The 24,780-nt window shown below is 37.0% G+C and overlaps 1 protein-coding gene across 2 annotated transcripts; it reads right to left on the bottom strand.

Moving 5' to 3' along the window:
- Nucleotides 1–3,415: 3,415 nt before the first annotated feature.
- On the bottom strand, nt 3,416–23,511 carry LOC144343718 (uncharacterized). 2 transcript variants are annotated; one of them, XM_085507675.1, is made up of 3 exons: nt 23,321–23,511; nt 7,592–7,663; nt 3,416–6,751 (listed from the first exon to the last, which is right to left on the bottom strand). In XM_085507675.1, the coding sequence occupies exons 1-3, from the start codon at nt 23,465–23,467 to the stop codon at nt 5,795–5,797; spliced, it is 1,176 nt and encodes a 391-aa protein (XP_085363801.1). In that variant the 5' UTR covers nt 23,468–23,511; the 3' UTR covers nt 3,416–5,794. The 2 variants fall into 2 exon arrangements, 1 of the variants encoding a protein (XP_085363801.1); XR_013419037.1 differs by lacking the exons at nt 3,416–6,751; nt 7,592–7,663 and adding an exon at nt 17,274–17,496.
- Between the last annotated feature and the right edge of the window lie 1,269 nt (nt 23,512–24,780).

The following is a 24,780-nucleotide window of genomic DNA, read 5'->3' as shown; positions in this document are numbered from 1 at the left end:
TTTCATCAGGCACGACGTAAAACCATTTTGACCATACAACAATGAGCAGAGATCAGAAATCAATTCGCATAATAAAACCCACTAACAATAAAACCAAAATTGTTTGCAAACAATGGCGCAGATCAGTAGCGAACAATATCAAAGTGTGAGACACACGCTAAGAGCCTGTTTAATACATCTGACAATTTTGAAAGGATTTCAAATGAATTAAATTGAATCATTAAATCCCTAAAAACACCTACAACCCAACACATCGAATAACTACTCACTCACTCACTCACTCACTCACTCACTTACTCACTCACTCACTCACCAAACCCACCTGACCTATTCATCAATTCAAAAAGGACGCCATTATTTTCCCCTCCCATTCGATACAAGCCTGCTAGGATTTATATAGAAACTGAACAAACTCCCACCAATACACTATAATAAGTTATTACAACAATTGCAAGGGACACAAATAATGTATAGTCGGTGAATCGTTACAATAGTTGATGATTCAAGGCAGCAAAACAATGTCGGTACACTCCACAGCGACCATTTAAGCACTACGTGCAATGTGGTAGATTGGAAAGCCTTAGCTTAGGGATGGACCATTAGATTATGGGAGGGGGTGGTCAGACAAAGGAGATTTTTTTTTACTATCCAAATTCCTAATTAATTTTTTTTTTTTACACAGAATATATTTACATTATTTTTTTTTTTACAAAATCCAACTTCTATTATTATTTTTCTGGATACCTAGTTACGCATTGCCTTAGCATACAGCAGTGTGGAAATTCTATATCCTGCTGGTTACTACCTTATACTAAAATATGTTTGGATATTTAGAGTACTAACAAATTTACATTTTCGGTCCAATTAGACTTAAAATACACCACGAATATTCACTTTTGAGATATAATTTTTGGTATGTGTTGGGTTCTTGGATATTTCATTTTCTTTATCCTGTGCTTCGTTCAGTAATTCGAACTTCCCAGTTTGCGTCAAAAGGGAGAGTTTCACGATTTGGAAAATGCCTTTGAGTCATTATTTGCTGAGGGACGGTCGCGTAGGTATGTGCTCTGTAACTTGCAGCACATGAACCTAAAAACGTTAGGTAATCAAACAAAAATGACGTTGTACTAAAGTCCAAAAAGTATGTTCAAGGTCTTCATTTTTTCATAGCATAAAAACGACTTGCTCCCTCGCTTATTGTGACACGCTCAAATTAACTGATTTCCATTCCCCTCAAGAGACGAAATGGTATATGCCACGACTCGAAAATATCTTTTTTGCTTGACGTGTTCATTTGCCTTCAATTATGTTTCAGTGGCTGTCACTGTCGCATTCTGAGTCTTGCCGATAACATTTTGACTCAAATTCACGTAGGTATCGGGGAGATAACTCGAACAAATTTTCAACCGAGGCAAATTTGCATAACAATGCGTTTACCCTACGTCGCCATATTAAACATCACATACAACTACATGTACAACATTTAAACCTTAGGGAAATTCACTCACATTATATTGCGTTCGCCATGCTAGGCAATCAATGTATTTGCATTGAAGAACTGAAGATCTGAAATGTTTTTTACTCTCGCTTATTACAATTTAAATATTATTGGGGTCGCAAATCACTGTAGCTCATCGCCGCGATAAGTAGTCGTTCACTTCTTAGTTATATTGTCGTCCAAGTCATTCACATCCCAAACTTTGGTTCCCGGGTGCCACTAATAAACAAGCTATGTTATCACCGGGTCGAATCAATGATATATCACCCTAAAAATGGATGATTGGACAAAAATTGTTTTTTTTTATCTTTTTTGTTTTAACCTTGACAATGTTTCGCTCGGAAAGGCATTCACGCTAAATATTGGATTTGGTAAATAGTTCCTCACCCCTTGTTCATTACACAGAGACTGTGGTTATTACAGGTATCACTGATTTTTCATCACCGGAGTGATTCATGTTTCAAATTTTGGTTCCCCGGGCACCTCTAAAAATAACCTATCCTATTTTTGGCTTCGACCTTTTTTCACTTCAAAGGCAAAGGCGATAAGACTAGATATTGATTACTTTTGTGCAGGTTATATAATAAACTATGAAATAATTAATATTTCATTTGTTATCTTTATTTATTAAAATATTTACACATTAATATATTTAATTGGAGTGGGTATTGCCAAGCCAGTTTATAAAATGTAAACAAATATTTTCGTAAATAAAATTCAATTTGAATTAGTTGTATTACAATGCATTAGTAATAATGTAAATAAAAATGTATACATTCCTTTATTTCATTGTTAAGACCGAGTTATACAATATGTTACGTACTACAATTTATCTATATTGGAAAACGGTTATGGGGATTATTAATTTCAATAAACAAAATTCAACTATCCTTTGCAACACCAATAAGATCATAATGGTAATGTTTATAGGTCTTTGAAACTAGGGGCATTATCAGAGCATGTGTCTTATTTTGGAACTCCTGGCAGGATGGTATTCCCAGAATAGTGCCAGTTGTTAAAGAAACATAAAACTATAATTCTCAACAAGGATGAAAAGACCAGTTACTGGGACATAGCTCTCCTCCCTGTGAAACCCACCATATACGAAACCCACTACTGAGATTGATCAATCCACTGACCAATATGAACTCTTAAATCAAGACTTGTATCTGTCAGATAGTAGTAGCAACACAAGTGATGAAAGTGATGATACGCTGGCATAGTGATTTGTATTCATATATGCTGAATTTATAGTTCTGAGATGACCCGAAGTGGAACATCAATTGATTTTGTTGAAATAAAGTGCATATATAAACTAACAGCTTTGTGTGTTTTTTCCAGTCACCTCTCTCAATTTTTTTTTCGAAAGTATTGTTGTGATTATTTTTTTTAAATATTATTTATTTAAATATTTTTTTTCGAATTGTGACCACCCACCACTCTCAAAATCTAATGGTCCATCCCTTAGAGATAAACTTTACGTAACGTGCAGTCTCAGAATTGAGGAGCCACTCAAGTAATCTTTGCATGCATAGGGCTATCCATTTCACTTGACGGAAACAGCCGTGAAAGATAAACGTTTTGGGACTCATATAACAGGGTAGATGTTTAGATTAACCCCGTTATTTGACTCTCTTTTGTTAAATATAGATTTGTAACATTTACATACTGTCTGCTTTTTCTGTCAATGTTGTCTCCATTCTAATGTCCATAAGCTCAAAATTCTAAGGTAAGCCGTTTAACATTGTTTTAGTAGAATTTTAATTATAGTGTCTCCAATTCTGGTTCGGTATATAGTGCTGCTATTTACATAGATATGCATATATAGCTTCCATGCTGCATTTCCCCAATGAGGACGTAGTTCACAGTGGCCATTTTAAATTAATTAATTATACACAAAGAAGACGGATGCAGATATTTGGTTGTGAATGCTAAATTTATTTCGCAAATATCAAGGACAGACGCATCCTAACAAAAAAAACAGCACAACACACCACCAAACCTAGTCTAAGCAGATTTCGGAATATTAAATACCCACACCAAAAAACTTGTGAAAAGAACCAAAAACAAAACAGTTCGCATTATGTAGTCTCTTAATTTACAACTCATTAAATAAGAAGCACGGTAGCGTGTGTCAAATGGTATTTCTAAATACCAACTCAACAACATGATTACTCATGTGACGGATATCAAGCACGAGATAACCAAAGTTAGCTGTGATTTAGTGATATTAAATTAGTTAGGAACAGGAAGAGCAAGTATTCAAATTCCGATTCAAGTAATTACAGAATACAAACGAAATTTCCATTGCAAATTGTGACTAGTTATAACCGCGTAATCCGTACTCTGGAAATGCTTGACTTGTTTGTATTGTTCTTTGAGTTCCTATCATCTGTAACAAAATACATCACTAATTATAAATAAATATGCTCTCATTCATATCTAAACCCCATAAACCATATATTTCAGCTCGTTTGTGACACCCATGCGAATGCTACCTATTCAAATGATCTGGTACATTCTATCAAAGCCTGACAAATGCACTGTGTGCAGATGTAAGTGATATTTATCTTGAATAAACTCATGCAATCATGTTGAAATGAACTTGTCCTTAGTTCCACCAGAAGTAACTGCTGAAACTGTGGTCATGTTATCAAATGACATTTTTGCTTTTCAGTCTCTTCCATCTGTGATCCAAAAAATCAAATGCATTATGTAATGTAAATTCTTTGCCATAGTATTATATAGAAAATTGTACATGAAAATATTCGTCCTTTGAAACTGTCCGCACACACTTTTAAACATTCATAAAATGTGATTACAAAATCAAGATCAGACCAGAATGATCATTGGAATATCATTAAAACTGGCATGAACTTGTACTACCACGCTAGGTCAGCTCTGAAATCATGTGACCAAAATTATTGCCTATTAAATTATTTTGCCTATAAAAGTCCGGCTTTTAACAATATGGACTAGAAAAGCGAAAGTATATACTGCTACACTGTTCACACTGAAAAACTACGCACAGCAGTATTTTCTAGGAACATGCTTTCTTAACAAGATGGCCGGTTATGATTACTGTCTATAGCAGTCTTTTTAGTTACAATAATGCAAATTAGAGTCACGCGACCCCTAAAGGTAATGCCATTTCAGTATGCATTGTTGTCACATTTTTCTTTGATGCACTGCAATGCATTAGCTTAAACGTTTATCTGAACAGTGTGTATGTATTTATATTCAATCTACCTGTAGTACAACTTTGTTTGCTTTGGCCTTCCGAGAACATAAATATTCATATATAGATTCTATATATAATATGTGAATGAACTACATACAGGGTACAAAGTGTGAAAGCACTTATTTAAAAACTTGATGTACATTACAACCAAAGGTAAATTTAATATTGGTCATAGATTCTATAAAACCATCAATGAAGTATTGTATTCCAGTTTTTTTTCAATATTAAACGACACTAAAATGAGTTGAACATGAAACAGTGTTAATATGTGTGTTGCATGATGTAATTGATTGTAATCATTCAAGGCAATAAAAATGTTATACTCGATTTCTTTTATATAAATAAGTTCTATCATCGTAACGCTATAAGTTACAGCGTGCCGTAATTTTGCGGTATTTTACGGGGTATTTTCATCCAACCATATTAGGAATGCGAAATCAAAATATGGAATGATTGCGCGCGTAAGTGTCACTAATAATGAAAACAAACATGGCTGCCACCAGAGCTTGACCAGATTCAACACAAAGAAGTTCGCTTATTCTGTAAACATTTTGGATTTCGGCATTCCCATGGTGTCTATCCTTGGAAGCAGAAGATGTGTAATAATAATACGGTATTTACGAGAATACCCCCAAAGTATGCACTCAGACAGTACGCAGCCCATCAATATCCCAGCTGTACTGTCATCGAGCAAACTTTGAGGTTTGTTTTTATATTTGTTATATAACTATTTTAATTCCTCCATGTTACTTTGTGTTTCAATGAAGTATTGTGTTCTCATTATAATTATTATAACTCCATATGCAAACATTGTACACATGCACAGTAAGCAATAATATAAGTGAAGTGATTTTGTTTTGTTTTTTAAATTGAACCAAAATGCTGTGACACTATACTTGGTGGTGGGAATTGCGAAGTCAGTCATAAAAGGTCTATATAATTGTGGAAAAAAATATTGAATATCAATGACCGTGATACATGATATATATATAATATTAAAAATAACAGTTGTAAATATGGAAGAACAAATCGCTTTATTATATGTTTATTGTTATTTACAACATGTGCCAGGGTCTAATAATATCAGGTGACCCATAGTATATGTATCTGCATATTTCACCGACGGCCGAGTTGAAGGTTTTGATTGTTTCAGGTGTCAGGTGCACGCCACCTTTATCCCTCATCCACAAAACATATATCCGAATAAAAGTATGTATACTAAAATGTTCCATTTGCCACTTGTAATTACGTACAAATATGTCCCTTATTCGTCTGCTGCCAGGTCGGTTCATGCTGTTATGTTCAATATGTATAATATTCAAATTTTCGAGAGCAAGCTGATTATGATGTTCTACTGACAGACATCCCCAACACGTTGGCTTATATTTTCTGTAGGATTCATACAAGTGTTTTAAAAATCTCGAGTCTTTTTTAGCTACGATAATACCATTGTTCAACCAAGTGTCAGTCTCACGGCCAGCCACATAGTCATAGTGCCGAAGTGGTTCGAGGGGTGCGACTATAAATACATCAGAATCAAGGTACACTCCACCCATTTCCAATAGAACTTGTAACCTGGCTACGTCTGATGCATGCTCTGGCCATTTTGGATTAAGTCCTATGCCAAAAACACTTTTTGGTTGATCTCTGTGAACAATTTCTAATTGTGGTATTAACATCCGTGCTTGATACCACCATATGCCACTTGGTTCACAGTCTGTATGAAAGAGAATTCGTTCTGCTTGCATTACTCTATGTGCACTGAGCACACTTATGAGGTTGTGAAAGTGAAAATCATGACAGGTAAACCAGATAAAATGAGCTATATTTGGTACGACCAAATTTGTATGAGGTTTCATTAAACCAAACTGTGGTCCTTGTTTGTCAGAATCACCAGTCACATTGTGTAAGACAAATGCTGACTTGTTGAAAGCCTTGAGAAATGATGTGTCTTTGACTTGTGACTTTAGTGCTGCGAAACTAGTATTCTTCGGTTGCTGTTCACTTTTCGACTGAAATAAAACATTAACATGTATTTTTATAATGTGATTTTGAATTGTCTTGTAGTGATATTTATCAAATTCATCTTATTAAATCTTTAAGAAAACTTGTATAGATGTGCTTTTATATATATTTATTTGTTCCACTATATAACGCAATATCGTGCAGGAAGTTATGGCTGAATAATATCATCTTAATAGTACTAGTGCTTCACAGCATATTTTGTATTATGCTACTATTCTATATCTTTTGTTAAGCACGAGACCAATAAAATTGATGAACTTTTTCATAATGTAAGATTACATTAGCCGTATGCTCGAATCATCAATAAGTAAAATCAGTCAAAACAAGGTACATAAGTTTGAATTATCGTGCAAACTGGTCTGTTGTTAGTCAACAAATTTCTTTTTTTATTATTGATTGAATTGTATGTGATCATGATGATTTTAAACTATTTTTCACATGTCAGCTGATTGTGTATGGAGTCTGAAGTGAACACAATTGCAATTTGTCCTCGGTTATAATTTGGTTTGATTTGTTTTACTTCTGAATCAAATTAAGATCTGTGTGAGAACGTGACATGTGTTCCTAATCATTAAGTAAAAGCCTCACACCTTATGTGTTTTACACATCATTGATTTCTTCATTTCATAATCAAGTTATCATGATGTATATGATAATCCATAATCGGTATATTGGCCATTTCCGATACTATGGATTTTATAAAAAGCCTTGAATATTCAATTATTCCTTCTAAACAATAGATGTGTCAGCTTGAATACCACAGATATATAAATGCATGTACTTAACTGATATAAATGTTTCAAACATATATTGTTACGTATGCTTACATTATAAACACTCTTCTTTAGGCTCTTTACTTTAGAGGGCAAAATCGGTTCTTTTTGTAATGGTCGTTGTACCTAGACATAAAGAAGATTCAAATGAAAGTTAAGAAGACGTTAAGAAGGACTTGCGAAAGCATCATAGAAAACGAATCACGTAATTTGACTGCAGTCATGACAATACTTAAATAGTCTGGGAAATAGATTGAGGAGTTCAATGACGTATTGTTGAACGCACACCAAAGTTGAAAATCTTTGATATTATAGCAGAGTAACTTAAACAGCATGGTGCAGTTCTCAAATTGTCTAAACAGTAAGTTTGCTCTGACACAAAGCATTTGTCTTCTGTGGTTAATTTCTACATTATTCTTCAGGTCCGGTGTTATGTAGTGACCAATGAATTCAGCTTGATGGTGATAGGTAAAAGCACATGTGTGGGGGAAAACTGTCACAAACAGTATTGGATCTTTAAATCTCACCAGATAGACTGTAGATACATCAAGCAGTAGACGGTATGCCAGTGTGCAATGTTCTAATTGTGAACACGCATTTATTCAGTTGTACAGCAACGAGATAGAGCTAGTTGAAAAACTACATACGCTAGGACGATGTGGAACAATGTATCACTTGGAGTACAAAGGAAGAAGTCTGCCTTAATTAACACTCTTTGTCAATTTAAAGACAAGGGTGGATTCACCCCTTAGAATTTTAATCCTTGGCGTCAATTAATATGATTGGTTGTTTTAATTGAGCCAATCAGGGAGAATACACTTATGTAAACTGATAGAAATGGCTGAATACAGGCCAAAGTGTGTTTCTTTGCGTCACGAAAACAGCATAAATCTATAGGAAATTTGGCTACTACTACGCAATCTTGATAACATAACTACAGATAATAAATACTGATAATTACATACAACAATGAAATAAATCAGATAAACAGAAGTGAAGTTATGGTTAAATAACATGAAAAATATATGTATCCACATGGTAATAACGATATACTCCCGGGGCGGAGAAGATACTCTTGTACGATACAAGGCATATGTTGACGATATGAATGTTATTTAATTACTAGAATAAATCAAAAAATGCTGAAAAGAAAATACGAAAATTATTACTAGAACTATAACAATAATAATGTCAGCAAATAGTCATTGTACGATAAGGCAATGCTTACAATAGTTATACATTACTTGTTGACAAATGAGACTGATTAGTCACATAACTAAAGAGTCAATAAAGTTTGAAGAAAGTGTTGTCTTCTATATAAAGTCTCATTTATGTCCTTAGACGAGGTCTTTCTTGATAAGCATATTAATGCGTTTGTTAGCCAACACAGAAGCCTTTCGCTACTTTTGTTGAAAACGGGAAGTGTCTGCGTGATTCGATTTGCGTTGTGTAAGAAGCGTTCGATTCTTTGAACTGGGATTGGAGTCGTGCACATGACTTCTGGGGATATCCCCATCGTTGAGCGGAGGCGTGTTCGTCGGGACGCCGGCATTTAATTCCAACGGATATAGTTTTGCGATGGCTCGATTTGTCATCCCGTGTCGCGTCTTGAGCTCGACTACACGAACAATACCGTCTTTGCCTGGAAACAGTCGCGTTATTTTGGCCATTTGCCAGTTGATTCGTTTCCGAGTATCATCGTGAATTAACACGATATCACCGACTTTGACTGTGTTAGTTGTCACGCCTTTCGTGGTGAGTAGGTGTCTTTCTCGAAGAGCGGTAAGATACTCCGCCGACCAGCGTTTCCAGAAAATGCGTTGGAGTGAAGCAATGTGTTGATAGCGGCGGTTTAACACGCGGTGATTGCTCGGAATATCCGTTGCTTCATCGGGTACTGCATGTGGTAGGCTAGTAATTGTCCGTCCGTTGATTAGGTGCGATGGCGTTAATGGTGTGAGATCATCAACACTTGCAGACACGTGTGTTAGGGGTCTGTCATTTATTGAAGACTCTATTTCTGTGAGGATAGTTTCAAGTTCATGATACGTAACACACGCCTTGCCTAATACCTTCTTTAGGGCATTTTTAGTAATTCCCACCATGCGGTCATATAGCCCACCAAACCAGGGACGACGTTTGGAAATGAATCGCCAAGTAGTGTGATTCTTTGTTAGAAATGATTGAACTTCTGGGTCTGATATGATTTCTTTAAGCTCGTTAGCTGCTGATACAAAGGTTGTAGCGTTGTCGGTAATCAACATCGTGGGAGTTGAACGTCGGGCGGCGAAGCGTCTAAAGGCTAGCATGAACGTGGTTGTCGTCATATCCGGCACTAGTTCCAAATAGATTGCTCGGGTTATAGCAAACGTGAACAAGCAGATGTAAGCTTTCGTGATAGTGTTATTATGTGGGTTTTTGACAAACAGAGCCCCAGTGTAGTCAATACCACATGTTGAGAATGGGGGTGCTTGACGTACGCGATAATCTGGTAATGGGGCGGGTATTGGTTTGCAGTAAGGATGCCCATCGACTCGTTTACACGTCACACATTTGTGGAGAATGGTATTTACGACGCGACGAATAGACGGAACCCAATAGCGTTCGCGTATAGCTGTGGTAGTTGCCAGAGAACCAGCGTGGTTCAGTCTGAGATGCGTTGCATTTATAATCATTGTTGTAAACTGATGATGACTTGGTTGGAGAATTGGATGTATAGTATTGTAATCCAATTTAGAGTTCTGTATACGACCGCCTGTCCTTAGTAGTTTGCCTTCGTCCAGGAATAATTTTAATTGTTTACTCAGAGGTCCAATCTCGTGGTTATTCCGTTTAAGACCGGTGATTATACTAGCGTACTCCGTGTGTTGAATAGCTCGTATCCAAACCGTTTCTGCGTTAATAATCTCCGTTGCTGAAGGCATCGTTGTTTGTGGACGATTATTGGTGTTCGAAACTGGCGGCGTTTTGTCATTGTTTATGATACGTTTCTTCAATAAGTTGACAAAGCGTAACACATATGCTGTTACAAGCAGAAGGCGATGTACGTCATTGTACGCATGAATATCAATAATTTGATGAATGCCGGCTGGTATTCCCTCAGTGTCAGAATTATTACGTTTGGTGTCGTTCATGGTACGTTCGCGGTCATCAACAGGCTAATTAGTATGTGTATAAATCGATTCGAGGGGCTGCTGAGTGGTTTCTATCTGCAAGTGATTGACAGATATATCGCTTTGCACATTCGAATTGAAAAGTTCACATTTAGGCCAGGATTCACGATTACATAACCATTCTGGGCCCTTCCACCACAAGTGAGAATCGTGTAGTACTGCGGGATTTATTCCACGGGTGAGCAGATCTGCAGGATTGTGATGGGTCGGCACGTACTTGTATTCTTGTTCTGATTTGTTGACTTCGCTGACTCGGTTTCGGGTAAATAGATCTTGTTTGCCGCGATTATTCAACCAATGTAAGGCAATCTGTGAATCGTACCATAGTATGCGTTTGGTGATGTTGTATTTAGTTGATAACGCATTCGATACAAACTGACTTAGTCTCGTTGCTATGACAGCACCCATCAGCTCCAGACGCGGTAATGTCAATGTTTGTTTTTTGATCGGCGCAACTTTATTTTTGGCCATTACTAGCGCAGTTTGACCGTCTTCGGCTGTGATATAAATTACCCCACCATAAGCCTTGTCTGAAGCGTCGGGAAACGCATGTACTTCAATGTTATTGTTGTCCGTGTCAGCAAAATATCGGCGATTGATGTCTCGATTTGTGACTTGAAATAAATCATTGGCGATATTTGTCCAGACAGGCAACAGTTCCGTTGAAATAGGCATATCCCAACTATGGTTGGATTTCCATAACTGTTGGATCAATAATTTGGCTCTTACGTGTACTGGTGCAAATAAGCCTAGCGGGTCGTAGAGGCTGGCGGCATAACTGACAACGTCACGTTTCGATGTGAGCGGACCAAAGTTCGGTGGCTCAAGTGATTTCACGTTGAGCTGGTCAGTATCCGAATTCCAATTCATTCCGAGAATGTTGACGTGGGTTGTTGAGCTCGCTCGATGGCTACTGGTTATGGTATCCCGTGGTGTTGGATCATTGGTGCTCCAAGAACGTAAATTAAAATGACGTGTAGCGAGGAGGTCCGTTGATTCTTTATAGAATTGAGCGGCGTCATCTGAACTATCACAACCAGTGATTACATCATCCACGTAAATGTTTTGTTGGAGATTGCGTGCGGCTGGAATCTCAATGTTGTCATCCGTGTTTTGATGGCGGCATTGAGGATGAATGGGCTGCATGTCGCCCCGAATAAGACCGAACTGAACTGATACGTCTTGAACTGACTATTCACATCGTTGCTGTCCGATAGCCATAGAAATTTGGTGTATTTACGATCGTGTTCATCAAGTCGTATTTGCAGAAATGCCTTTTCTATATCGGCAGTTAATGCGATAGGGTTCGATCTGAATCTCAGTAGTATTGAAGTCAAGTTATTTAGAAGCGGAGGACCGGTGATTAGGCAGTCTTTGAGACTCGGTTGTCCGTTTCCGGTCGTGGCGCTGCAGTCATATACTACACGTATTGGTGTGGTGGCACTGTTACGTTTTACCGAACAATGAGGCAGGTAGTGTCCGACGGATGTGTTGTCGTTGGTGACTTCTTCAATGAATCCACGATTTAGTTGGTCAGAAATTACCTTATCGTAAATACTGACAATGTCACGTGGTAATTTGTGGATCATGTTACGTGTGCGATTCTCTGCCGACTTGTAGTTTGTAGGCAGAGGGTTGTGATTCGCTTTCCATGGTAGTTTAGCAATGACTCTGCCATCTTGTTGTGATAAACAATTGTCAGTATATTGTTTATACTGCTCTTGATTGTTAGTGAGTTCGTCCGAAGTGGTTATCGCGTCACGTATACCGATGGCTTCCAGATCCCAATACGATGTAACGTTTGCTTCTAGTTGGTCCTGGGTTGAAGGCAACGGGGTGATGTGGAAAGTTTGCACTCGTGATGATCGAGGTTCAGCAGTGGGTGTTGGTCCGGAAAGCAGGTAGCCGAACGGCGATGAAACAGCTGTAGGCCCTGGACCACGAATTATGTGGTCACCAACGAAATCCCAGTATTTGTCGACTCCTATGAGAATATCAATTGTTATCGTTGGTTCGCTTGAAATGGGATGTGCTAGTTCCAATTCTCGAAGGTACGGCAGTTGTAAAATGTCCGCGGTGACATTGTTCATCAGATCATCGGATATTTCGTTGACGTAAAGCAAGTCAATAGGAGCGGTGGTACCATCACGCTTATGTAAATTCAATGTAGTACGCGGGATGGTTTTATATCCGGTACGCGGGTTGCTAAACGCCTTGAGATTGAGAACTTCTGATGAATGAACGTTAGCACGTAATTTGTTGGCGAACCCTTGAGTAACAAAGCTACGGTCGGCCCCTTCATCAAATAACACTGTGGCGGGTAAAGTATTTCCATTATATGATGTAGGAATTTTAGCTGTTTTCAGCAGAGTTCTGCATAGTTTCAGAATTATGAGTAGCATGCGAGAAATGGACGTTCACTTCGGACGATTTGGGGTTTGAAGTTGAATTGCTATTGTCAGTATGCAACGACGTGTGGTGCTTACCTTGGCATTGTCTGCACGTAAAACGGGATCTGCATGCTCGCACTGCGTGCTTGCTGAGGCAATTGAAACACAACGAGTTGCGTTTCACAGTGTCTATGCGATCTTTGTAATTGTTATACGTTGTGCAATTGAGCGACTTGTGTGGTCCCTCACAGAAAGCACAGTTTTGGTAATTCTTCCCTTTCGAGTATCGCGTCGTGGACTGTCTCGGGGGACGTCGCTGTGAAGATCTGTGGAAGGCAGATATATTCTGAGGATTGGTCTCATTACATTTATCGACTGGGGTTCGATTTACCTGTGTACGGAACGCAGAGACGGTTGGTTGATAAGTGTCGGGTTGAAACATAGTGGGTTCATGTCCGACTGAAAGTACACTTATCTCATTAATCATAGCTTCGTTGAGTGTTGTTAGTGTCCACGCATTTCTTCCTTTCGCACGCGTTAACTGTCGTGGGAAATCGATAGGTAACTTGTCTAACAGCATTGGTATTAGCAGCTGGCCGAAGTTTTGTTCGTCACGTCCAAGGGCTCTTAATGCTCTGATGGTCGTTTCTAGATCATCGTGAAAGTGGCGTAGGCTTGCTGGGTTGTTTTCCGGTGCGGGTCTGTTCCACAGTGATCGCATGTGAGCGTTTATAATATCTTGGGCTTGTCCATACCTTTTGTTGAGGAGATCGTAGGCGATTGTGTAGTTTACTTCGGTGATCGGGAGTCCGTCGATTAGTCTTCCAGCTTCTCCGTCAGTGAAACTACGCAAATAAGAAAACTTCTGGACCAGTGGAATTTGCGAATAGCGGCGTTGAAACTGTCAATAAATGAAGACCATAGTAGTGAATCGCCATAGAACGTCGGTATCTTGAGCTGGGGTAATTGTATTGATTTATGTCGATGTTGCGGCGGATTAGCTGCCTGGGTTTGCTGGACTGGCTCGCGTTGGGTCTGCTGACCGCGTTGGGCTGTCGCATTTTGTTCCTCCAAGAATAGCGTGAGTCGGATGCATCGGTGGCTGACATCGACTTCGTACGACTCTGTTTCGTCGAATTCTTGGCTGTCAACATCGACGACGTCCATGACTGCTTTGTTAGCAGCGATGAGATCGTTAAGTTTTCTTTCTATCGTCACTTGCTTCATTGAACTGATTGACTAGTAGTTCAACTGGTTCGAGGACTCTTCGGAGTTGCGTCCGTGCTTTATCACGCTTCTGGATGAGTTGAACTGTTCTTGGCATGATTGCTTGCTGTGATCTGACGTTGAGTCGTAGAGGTCTGGTTGAGAATCCTGGTCTCGGCACCAATTTTGTGGGGGAAACTGCCACAAACAGTATAGGATCTTTAAATCTCACCAGATAGACTGTAGATACATCAAGCAGTAGACGGTATACCAGTGTGCAATGTTCTAATGGTGAACACGCATTTATTCAGTTGTACAGCAACGAGATAGAGCTAGTTGAAAAACTACATACGCTAGGACGATTTGGAACAATGTATCACTTGGAGTACAAAGGATGACGTCTGTCTTAATTAACACTCTTTGTCAATTTAAAGACAAGGGTGGATTCACACCTTAGAATTTTAATCCTTGGCGTCAATTAATATGATTGGTTGTTTTAATTGAGCCAATCAGGGAGAATACACTTATGTAAACTGATAGAAATGGCTGAATACAGACCAAAGTGTGTTTCTTTGCGTCACGAAAACAGCATAAATCTATAGGAAATTTGGCTACTACTACGCAATCTTGATAACATAACTAAAGATAATAAATACTGATAAATACATACAACAATGAAATAAATCCGATAAAAAGAAGTGAAGTTATGGTTAAATAACATGAAAAATATATGTATCCACATGGTAATAACGATAACATGACTGTCCAGTTGAACCATCAACGCTTGGTCAACTCTGCTTGATAATGATGATTGTTAAATACGGGACTTTCCATTGACACTATGATAAGTGTTGAACAATCCAATGCATTTTGATTTTGAAATATTGTCGATGTTCCTATATACCGGTATGAACTTGGTATAATATTTATACTAAAATATAATATTTGCATTACAAAGCAACATAATTATAGGAGGCTTATATTAGTTTTTATATTTAATAACACAATCAAGACATACTCAAAATATAACGGTGTAAACCAATTTACCCATGAGTTAAGAGTGTTTTGAGGTCAATGCTAAATACTATCTTCATTGGTTAGTTATTTGTCTAAACTCGACTAAGTGAGTTTAATCCCCAATCATTCTTGTGACTGTGGTTGTGAAATCTGTATAGATTAAGATGCTTCGAAGCAACATGACTATCGTCATTGCACAGCTCCATTGAAAAGTGAAGAGAAACTCGCGATTGCCTATCATCGCATTGTTGAAATGTTAAACATCTCCTGTATTGTCACCTTCTAAGAAATGATCTCGAATATTATTTAAGAAGCCCTTAAGCAAACAATGCATCCTCACAGAATGTTTGAAGCAATCGCTCCAGTTGCAATAGCTCCACCATTTTCTTTTTATCCCGCATTGATGAGGTTAAATCTGTGTTGGAACACATTGCTCCACTAATAAAACTGTTGAAGCAGTACTTTTGAGTCACCTGTTTGATCTGACCGTTGATGATTCTGCTTTTGTCTGTACTGTGAAACCGACTCACCGACTGACTGGGACATTATATTTCACTCATCTGTGGGACAATTGTACCCACTTGAGATCATCTTTGTGCTCATCTACCATGAAGCTGATGTTAAGGATTATATTATCACACTCTATTAGCTGCTATTGGGTAAAGCCTGAAAGAAGGGCTAGTAGTGTCCTTGGGTTGGTAATTGTACAATGATTACTCAGCAATAAACTAAATTTCTAAACAAACTAAGTGTTTTATATTTTTAGTATACCAGACCAGATTTGTAGATGTGCAGACTGTAGGCGCTATATTCTGGTATGATGAATCATTAATTAATACAAAATTATATTTTAAAATCTGGAATGCCTAGGTGGACAAGCTTACCATCATCACATGCATTATCTAACCTAAAGTACGTAGGTGACGCTAGAAAAACTAAACCAATGTAATAGTATGAGGATTATATACGAACGTGGTTGAAATTAAATGAAATACATTCTGTGCATTTGTGACACCAATAAACAAACTGGAATAAATAAATAAATAAATAAATAAATAAATAAATAAATAAATAAATAAATAAATAAATAAATCAATAAATAAATAAATAAATAAATAAATAAATAAATCATATCCGATTTTATCTACTGAAATAAAGCAACATGCAATCCTATTTGCAAAATCGCCAGCGGAGGGAGCGTACATTATGCTGAGCCATGGTAATATGTAAATGCCCAACAACAAAAAAATAATTTCATTTCGCAGTCTGTGCTTGAGGCGGCACCTGAACATGTCTGCTGTGACTACCCCACAAACCCATTTTGAGACGCTATCATTTACGAAATGATGGAAACAATATTAGAATCACGTGATATATACACGCAAAAACTGTTGTGTTTCGAAAAAATCAGACTGTTTTTTTAAGATTGTATAGATTTGATTGGTTCGATTATATTCATCAACATTTTTCAAGCAAAAATCTTTCTACCTTGAGCAAAAAATATGTTAATAGTCAAGATGTCGTCAAACAAAGAAGTGTACACAAATTTCTATTATATGGTCCATGTATGGTAGGCTGGGTGCATCTCTAGCAAAACCAATGACACAGTTGCAAACTTTGTGAATGACCAACAGGACTATAATAAATTGACTTAATCCACAAGTTGGTGACATTAAGCCAAATTGAATTATATGCCTTATTTCAAATTTGAATGCACATTTCGTACATTCCAGTGGCGTCAAAATGATATTTTTAAATATCTCGATGATTGGAAAAAAGGTGTTTTAACATGACCTGGGAATTTCACAAAATCTCTCAGGCGACTGAAAAATATTTGCCAAAAAATGCCTAAGCCTCCCAATTGTTTTTACCTCAATATTTGGCAGAGATAATAAATATTAAATTTCTTGGATTAAATTAATAAAAAATAATTAATAACGAAAAATAATGTTGTTTCTTTGTTTTGTGGTTTAATATGTACAATATTTTTTTTCATATTTATTACAGCATGGAGTTGAATATGTACCAGGATCCTTTAGAGAAACTCTTCAGCGATCACATGCGTTGAGGTAGAACCAACAATAAACCAACTGTTCATCATTTGGTCACAAGGAAATGCTATTCGATTGCAGAAATGCCTCCACTTGCAGTGTGTCACAGGCAACACGGGGCACTAAAAACGAAGCGAAAAGAGGCTGCAAATCATATTATAGATAACACTCAGAAAAGAATAGGAAAGGAGTTTAGATAAAAAAAATGACCCCCCCCCCCCTGTTCCTTGTTTGAATTAGTAGCCATATGTATATGACAGAGTATGTTGTTTCTATGGTAAAAAAAAGTCAGATTTTAATACAAGAAATGCTAATTCGGGTTATGTGTTTATGGGTATATGAAAATCTTATCATAAATATACGTTTACCTTAAAATGTTTTCACACTTGGATTGTCACGGTGGTGTGTGATATGCTCCAACACTATGCATTCAATTGTTTTTCACACAGACTGTTAAAATATTTAGTCTTAAATATTCTACTAGATTTATGCACATGCAGTGATGTTCCATCTGCCCATATCGGTAGTAGCTTGACTATTTCAGGTGACAAATTGTTTTACTTATCAAGTGTTATTCTTCGATCGTTTCTTAGTCGCCCTAGAACTTAAATTCTGAAACTGCTCAAGCACATTGGAGACTATGATAACTGGTGCACCTAACTTTTGGAAGTAGCATTATTGATACATATGTCACAAATTTAAATTAAATTTATCAGATTTATCAATTTGCCTTTAAAGGATATGAGATTTATGTGACAAAAAGAATGTGCATTGTAGTACAAATTAATGTACATGAGTTAGTGTTTAGATGTACCACCAGTACATGTATGCACAAAAACACATTTCCTACGTTATGAGTTAGAAGGTTTTTTTGTTGTTAAAAACGACAATTTCTGTCTGGCCATATGACCCGATAAATTACTTCATGTTTTCGCATTTAAGCTTACAAAGCTCATTTTCGCTCAAATATTGGTGTAATATCTTCATGTTTACTATTTTAGTGAAATTTGTAATTTCTATACATAATACATAAACACAGAAACAGTTTTTGGCATCACAGATTAATATAATTTTAAATTGAGCATCGTCGAATCAGCTTCCCGCCTAAAGGACGATACAAATGAACATCCTGATAGTGAATCGCACCCTCTCATTGGAATTTGATTTATAAATATTTACAAATATTTTCTTGGAATTATATTGGAATTAAATGGTAATATTCAAGTTTACTCATGCTTTAGGTGCATTCAAATTTGAACTTTCAATATTTATACATTGTGTATTTCAATTAAATATGCGTTAGTATATAAAGTATACTCAGGTACATTGGAATATGTATGCTTTATCGATATTTATACATACAACGGCAAATTTACTATGGGCCCTCAACGGATCATTCAAATGTGTGGTATAATGATTCTGAATATATATAATTAAATATTCACGTTGAAAACCATCTTGCCAGTCACAGTTGCTGTATATTTGATGACACTAGTCAAGGGTGTCTCGATGACTATATAGAAGTTTGAAAGGGCATTCCTAAATCTGTTGTAATTAGAGACCAAATATTCCATAAACCACATCCATGGGTTATTTATGTACTACAGGTAAATTAAATAGCAAACTTACTCGATTAGTAGTGCATGCACTTGCGTATATCACACACAAATACTTTTCTATGGTCAACATAATTAATATTTTAATGATTTAGTATACAGAGATTTTAGTTTATATGCGCTTCTAATGTAGATGCGCTTCTAATAGAGCAAATATGGTAGATGCATTAACAAAATAAAACATGATTGTTTTGAACCCCTTTTAATTCTCGTTGTGTACTCTTCTTAAGAAAATCCATTATGATCTTAGCAAATTTAAAACACCGGATTTGAACATACGGTTTATTAACCATAGTAGCCAGAACTAATTAAGCCTCTTTATTTGCACTTTCTTGCCAGAATCAAAGAACATTTACTTTTCTACTCGCAAATACATCATCCTGAATTGATTATCCAACGCTTGCAAAGTTAAGCTCCTACTAATTATGTTAACCGTATGACATTTCACTCATTTAAGTTTGCTGATTAATGTTCATACTGTATTGTTATGTAAGTATTGTGCATTGTACATGAGTTTCTTGTTAGAATAAATCGATGTGAAAATCAACGCCACTTTACGCCTTTGTTGGCCATTCTTATCATAAGTGCGTAAGCTCATAATGTTTATGTGCATCTAGTTCACCCTCAGTATATGGGAAGAGTCTTAGTCTGTGTCCGTGTCGATAAAAATCCTAATGTCTGAAAACAGCAAATTTAATGACAACAAATGTATCAGAAATGACAAAAATACCACCACAAATCCTAAAGACTGACACAATAAAAGCTATGGACCCACAGCTAGTATTCCCAACATGACGTCGAAGTTGTCGTCACCTTCTAAAATATACGGCCAATCAGCGTCGTCATCAAATCCGTACGTTTTCCATAGTAATATTAACACAGAAACAGCTGTAGTCAAACACATATGTGCGTGCGCACGACTTAACATAACGTCATCGCATATGCTAATTGAAGGTAGAAGCCTAGTCATAATTTTTGTCAAAATTGATCATAAATCGCATGACAATGTTCATTAATTTATTATGTACAATTATGAAGCTAATGTCTCATGGTACAATGAAACAGCATTATTTTGTGTGTGTTATAGTTATGCTTTTTGAGAAACGTGTTCTAATATTTCTTGAAATTGTTATTTTTAGAACAATTCCATAGAACACAATGTTAAAGAAAACTTGCATTTTTTGACACTTTTTAAAACCCCGATTTTTTAAATAATTCAGCAAAAAGTTCTCCTTTATTAACAATATATGATTTTTTCACCAGGCTAGGTTTTTAGATATTGCATAATATCTCTGCCATAGGAACATATGGTAAAAGCATTATAATAGTGCCAAATGGCGACTTACCACTAAAATAAAGCATCAATTTCTTGAAAATAAGTCTGGTGACCCCCAACTATTTCTTTATTCAATATCATTATATTGCAAAATGAATAAATTCTGTTTTGTTTTTTATTTATGAGTAGGCTTCTACCTTAAAGGGGAACTAAATATAGCCTATTTTGGTGTTTGTATTTATCAAGTTATGTATATTGATTATAAATCATGATTAATGTTATTTACAAGCATATCAACATACAAACATTATGGATGTGCGATTGATCGAGACAGGCATTTTGTTTTGTTTTTTGTCTAACTGTCTAATAAATGCTGTTTCCAGTACTGCACTGTGCGGCGTGCAAATTATTCAAAGTATGGATGCTGGAGTATGCAATCTTGAGTTCGTAGGGTGGTGGTGGAAACATTTTCGTCCATGTATTCACGGGGCTGCACTGGCAAATCATGGGACAAGTGTCACAGGAACACCAAGCAGATTGTTCACAGACTTCCGTGTAATTTGAAATAAAACTTTCATCCGAACAAGGGGCATCGTCGACGATATACTCTCATCACTTACACTGGACTGATCTGAATCGTCACAGTATACCGTACTTCCCTGATCATAAGCCGGGAGGCATGAACATGTAAGGGAAAAGTAAGGGATGAGCTTGTACTCGAGGACCAACTCAGAAAAAAATATTTTGTTTTGGGGTTAAACACTGTAACCATCTTGCAAACAACGAAAAATTATCCAAAAGAAATATTCGTTCACCACGCCGGGCTCGGGAAAATAATACTTATTTTTGAAAAAAAATGCGTCATTGATTTGAACAATACTTACAATGAAGAAACAAACATGTTCATAAAAAACACACACATTTTATTACAATACGATTTACATACCGTCTGAATTTACGGTGAAATAATGGGTAGGGTCTGTGAGGAAACAGTGGATGAAGGCATTTATCATTATCTTCGTTTTGGTATGTTTTCGATCGTACGCAAACTCTCGACGCAAAACAATTTTCCACCATGAGGTTTTTCAGCACGATTTGACCTGGAACAACTTCCTTTGACATAACAGGTCATGTCTTTCATTAACCAATCAAAATGATGTGTCGTAATGATGAAATTTTCCGATTATTGACGATGATTTTTTAGCGCAATGCGGACGTGAATTACCGCAATGTTAAAATGCGATCTGTAGCACTGATTGCAACGAAAAAACGATGATTTTTTTCCCTAAAAACTGGCGATTCGCAATTTCCGAAATATAAACGACGGTTAATAGTAACCGTGGGTAAACTGAGTGTGGAGGAAGAATTTAAACACCTTTCTCGGTCGCCAACATGTCTCATCGTTCAAACCCTAGGCCTTTCATGATAGTCTCAAAGTAAACCATGCCCAATAACCAGGTACACGTCTTGACGATCACATTTTTGGCTTTTCGAAGGCTACTACTCAAAGAAATATGAATTACTCCAGAATTGCAACATCGATGTTCATCCTGAGTAAATGACAGAATAGAAACGATGCGAATCACGTTGTGTACGTTCGCCATGCACTCTACACTTGAAATTAATGCGAGTTTTCTCATAAAACTAAAAGCATGAACCAAACTAACATGCCAATCACGATTATTATGAAATGAAACACACCTTTTACAGGCATATTTTAAAGAATATCGTCGACGCCCAGTAAAAACACTCTGGGCTTATAATCGTGAATGCCCTCAACTCGATAAATACCAAGTAAAAACATAGGGATGGGCTTCATACTCGAGAGGGGCTTGCGATCGGGGAAGTACGGTACTTTAACGCAATTGGGCTTTCACTCTCAGAATACTGTGGTTCAAACGCATACGGCTCTAACCCAAGTTTTAAAAAGCACATTGTGCATATAAAAGTTGAGTTTATACTAATAGTACACGATGCTTGGCAGCATGAACGGCTATGTACAATGGCGTATACGAATGCGATCAGATACTAAAACGTCATAGCTTTGAAAAGTACCCGGATGTTAAATATGTTCGTTCGTTAATTATTCCCCTCCATGAAAGACCTCCATGGCAAGCACTTCAAATGCCTATCCAAGCTACAGTTATAATTAAACAAAAATTAAACCACTGCAATATTATTTCGAATACAGTTTAGAATATACACAACTATAAATTAAGGCCGCATTTAGGTTCGCTTTAAGTGACCTCAAACAAAACGCGTAGAACAAATCAGTGCAAGCGAAACACTGTCTGTCACAGCTGCGTTTCCTAACCGTTCATTGAGCGACTGTACATGGGTACATGTCGATTCGCCGCTGACGATGTAAGTATCTCTACTGCCGCAGATTCTTATCGACCACGATTCGTAAGCACTGCTTCCGAAGTGCTAGCGGGAGTGAGTGAGACACTCCTGTTAGTAAGGTTCACAGGTATAATACCGGGACAGACGCACCAGTCTGGGCACCAGTACTGTTATTTCCCCTTCAACAAAGTCTGTGCACTATTTTAATGTGTTTTGCTCACTCGAGCCAGTCGATTGAGCATATGGATTGGACGGAGTTTGGTCCGCCAAACGGTCCGAGAATGGTTCTCCTGGGTGTGGGAAAATATTCTATTTGACTTTACACTCAAATGTAAGAAGTACTTAAATGCGTCGTAACTCAGTGCATGACACAGCAAATGGAGAATGCACCCTCGCTGGGCGTTATTTCACAGCCCGTGCAAACTGTACGATTAGAATATTTGAAAATCCCCAAAAAATAATCCATCGAATGTTTGAATTATATGATCGAATGTACGAATGATATGATGTGGCATATACGAATAAAATGAAAAATAAAAGAATGAAATGATTTAGTGTACGAATAAATGAGGAAATATCCGGATGAAATAAAGAAATGTAATTTTTGCATGGATACCGCCATACTAGTGCCTAACTCGGCCGCCCATACAAGAAATTCATTTGTTCCCCGTTAGTGGTATTTACTATATAAATATAACAACAAAAACTTACTGTTTTGCTCGGTATGAAAAGATTGAATATTTTAGGGTAATCCAAAGCTATGTACATCAATAAAAACATACAGGTCACAGCCCCGAACACAAAAGTCTTCCAATTCTGTGACATGTTCCCAATGACTGTGGTAATTTCATTTAACATGCAACCATTAGCAAATAGAACTATTCATCGGCGTAGTACCACACATGTGAATAAATATACTGAACACGATATGTATATAATATGTAAATGTCTGATGTATATCCGGTGTTCAAAATATACGATTCAGTATTTGTTGTCATAAGCCACACTATATAGCCCATACCACGATCGACTGGGATTTGTGTATTATACAATAGCGCAATATGTTGCCACATATTCATTATAACAGATTCAGAGCACTTTACAATTATATGAGTTACTCGGATTTTATCATTTTCTTTTGAATAATACTGGGTAATCATAACGAATTATTTAAACCATGTGTTTGGAGTTGTAGCTATTTAGTTACCAGTTAATTGAACTCCGAAGTATAGATATTAATTGGCTCATGTACAAAAGACTGTCATATTTGGTGTCACATTTACAAATTTCAAATTTTCTACTGCTGTTTGGCAGATAAGGCAATGCTTTATTACGGAACACACTTCTAAAACACAAAAGCAAATAAATGTTTGGGCATAACGTGTAGTGAATTGTCTAACCCCAGTAGAGTGTCGATTGTCATTCTAACTCAAGAGCCAATAAGCGACGGCCTTTTAGTTAGATGACAATTTCGGTTTCAAATACCCAGGGAAAGTGTTCGTATGCAAGAGATTTTACCACACAAAACGATGAATTCAGTCGAATATTGGTATCGGTTGGCATAATTTTACCCCAACGAATTATTTGACTATGAAAGTGTGGTATTTTTTTCCTGATTCATGGAAATCTGACAAACGCGTTCCTCGGCTTGTCTGTTATCTAGTTTCATGCCGCATTCAAAATGGCGGTCTCCATATAGTAAATATCACATTTTTTATTATCACTTGTACGCCAGCTGACTGTGGAATGGTTGATACGCAAGTTAGGTACAGTGGAGGTTTGGAAGCGCGTTTCTGTGTTTCTTTAACTTCCTTGAGCAAAATAATTCATGGGCCATTCCTATGGATAAAATTAAATGTCATCGCTTAGATCAAAGCAGGCAGCATTTGCTGAGGGGTGTATGACTTAATCAAGTAGTCATTTATTTTAGTAATAAGAGGTCAGCGTATCTGCTGTTTGTTGCTTGTATATGTCTGGCTTAATTGATGTGCATGGGAATTGATACTGCAAGAAGCCAACAATGAAGTTGCCTGGTAATCTGTCGAATCGGACCTTCATTGTGGAATGTTGAATGCAGATTGTATTGGAATGCAATCTTTAAGATAGTTAGGTTCTAAGCTAGGGCCTGTTCGAATTGCATTTAGGTGGCCACAGTCATGAAGATGGAAGTA

The sequence above is a fragment of the Saccoglossus kowalevskii genome, chromosome 14, assembly GCF_978046115.1.
Source record: "Saccoglossus kowalevskii chromosome 14, keSacKowa6.1, whole genome shotgun sequence".
In the NCBI taxonomy this organism is placed as follows: Eukaryota; Metazoa; Hemichordata; class Enteropneusta; family Harrimaniidae; genus Saccoglossus; species Saccoglossus kowalevskii.
Note: the sequence above shows the minus strand (reverse complement) of the source record. Positions and strands in the feature narration are given on the sequence as shown.

Excerpts from the sequence above, each read along its gene's own strand:
- LOC144343718 (XM_085507675.1), bottom strand. The coding sequence starts at position 23,467 with ATGTTAAATGAAATTACCACAGTCATTGGGAACATGTCACAGAATTGG. Across the intron at positions 7,664-23,320 it reads TTTTCATACCGAGCAAAACA|GTACAACGACCATTACAAAA; the intron begins GTAAGTTTTTGT and ends CTTTATGTCTAG. Across the intron at positions 6,752-7,591 it reads TAAAGAAGAGTGTTTATAAT|TCGAAAAGTGAACAGCAACC; the intron begins GTAAGCATACGT and ends GTTTTATTTCAG.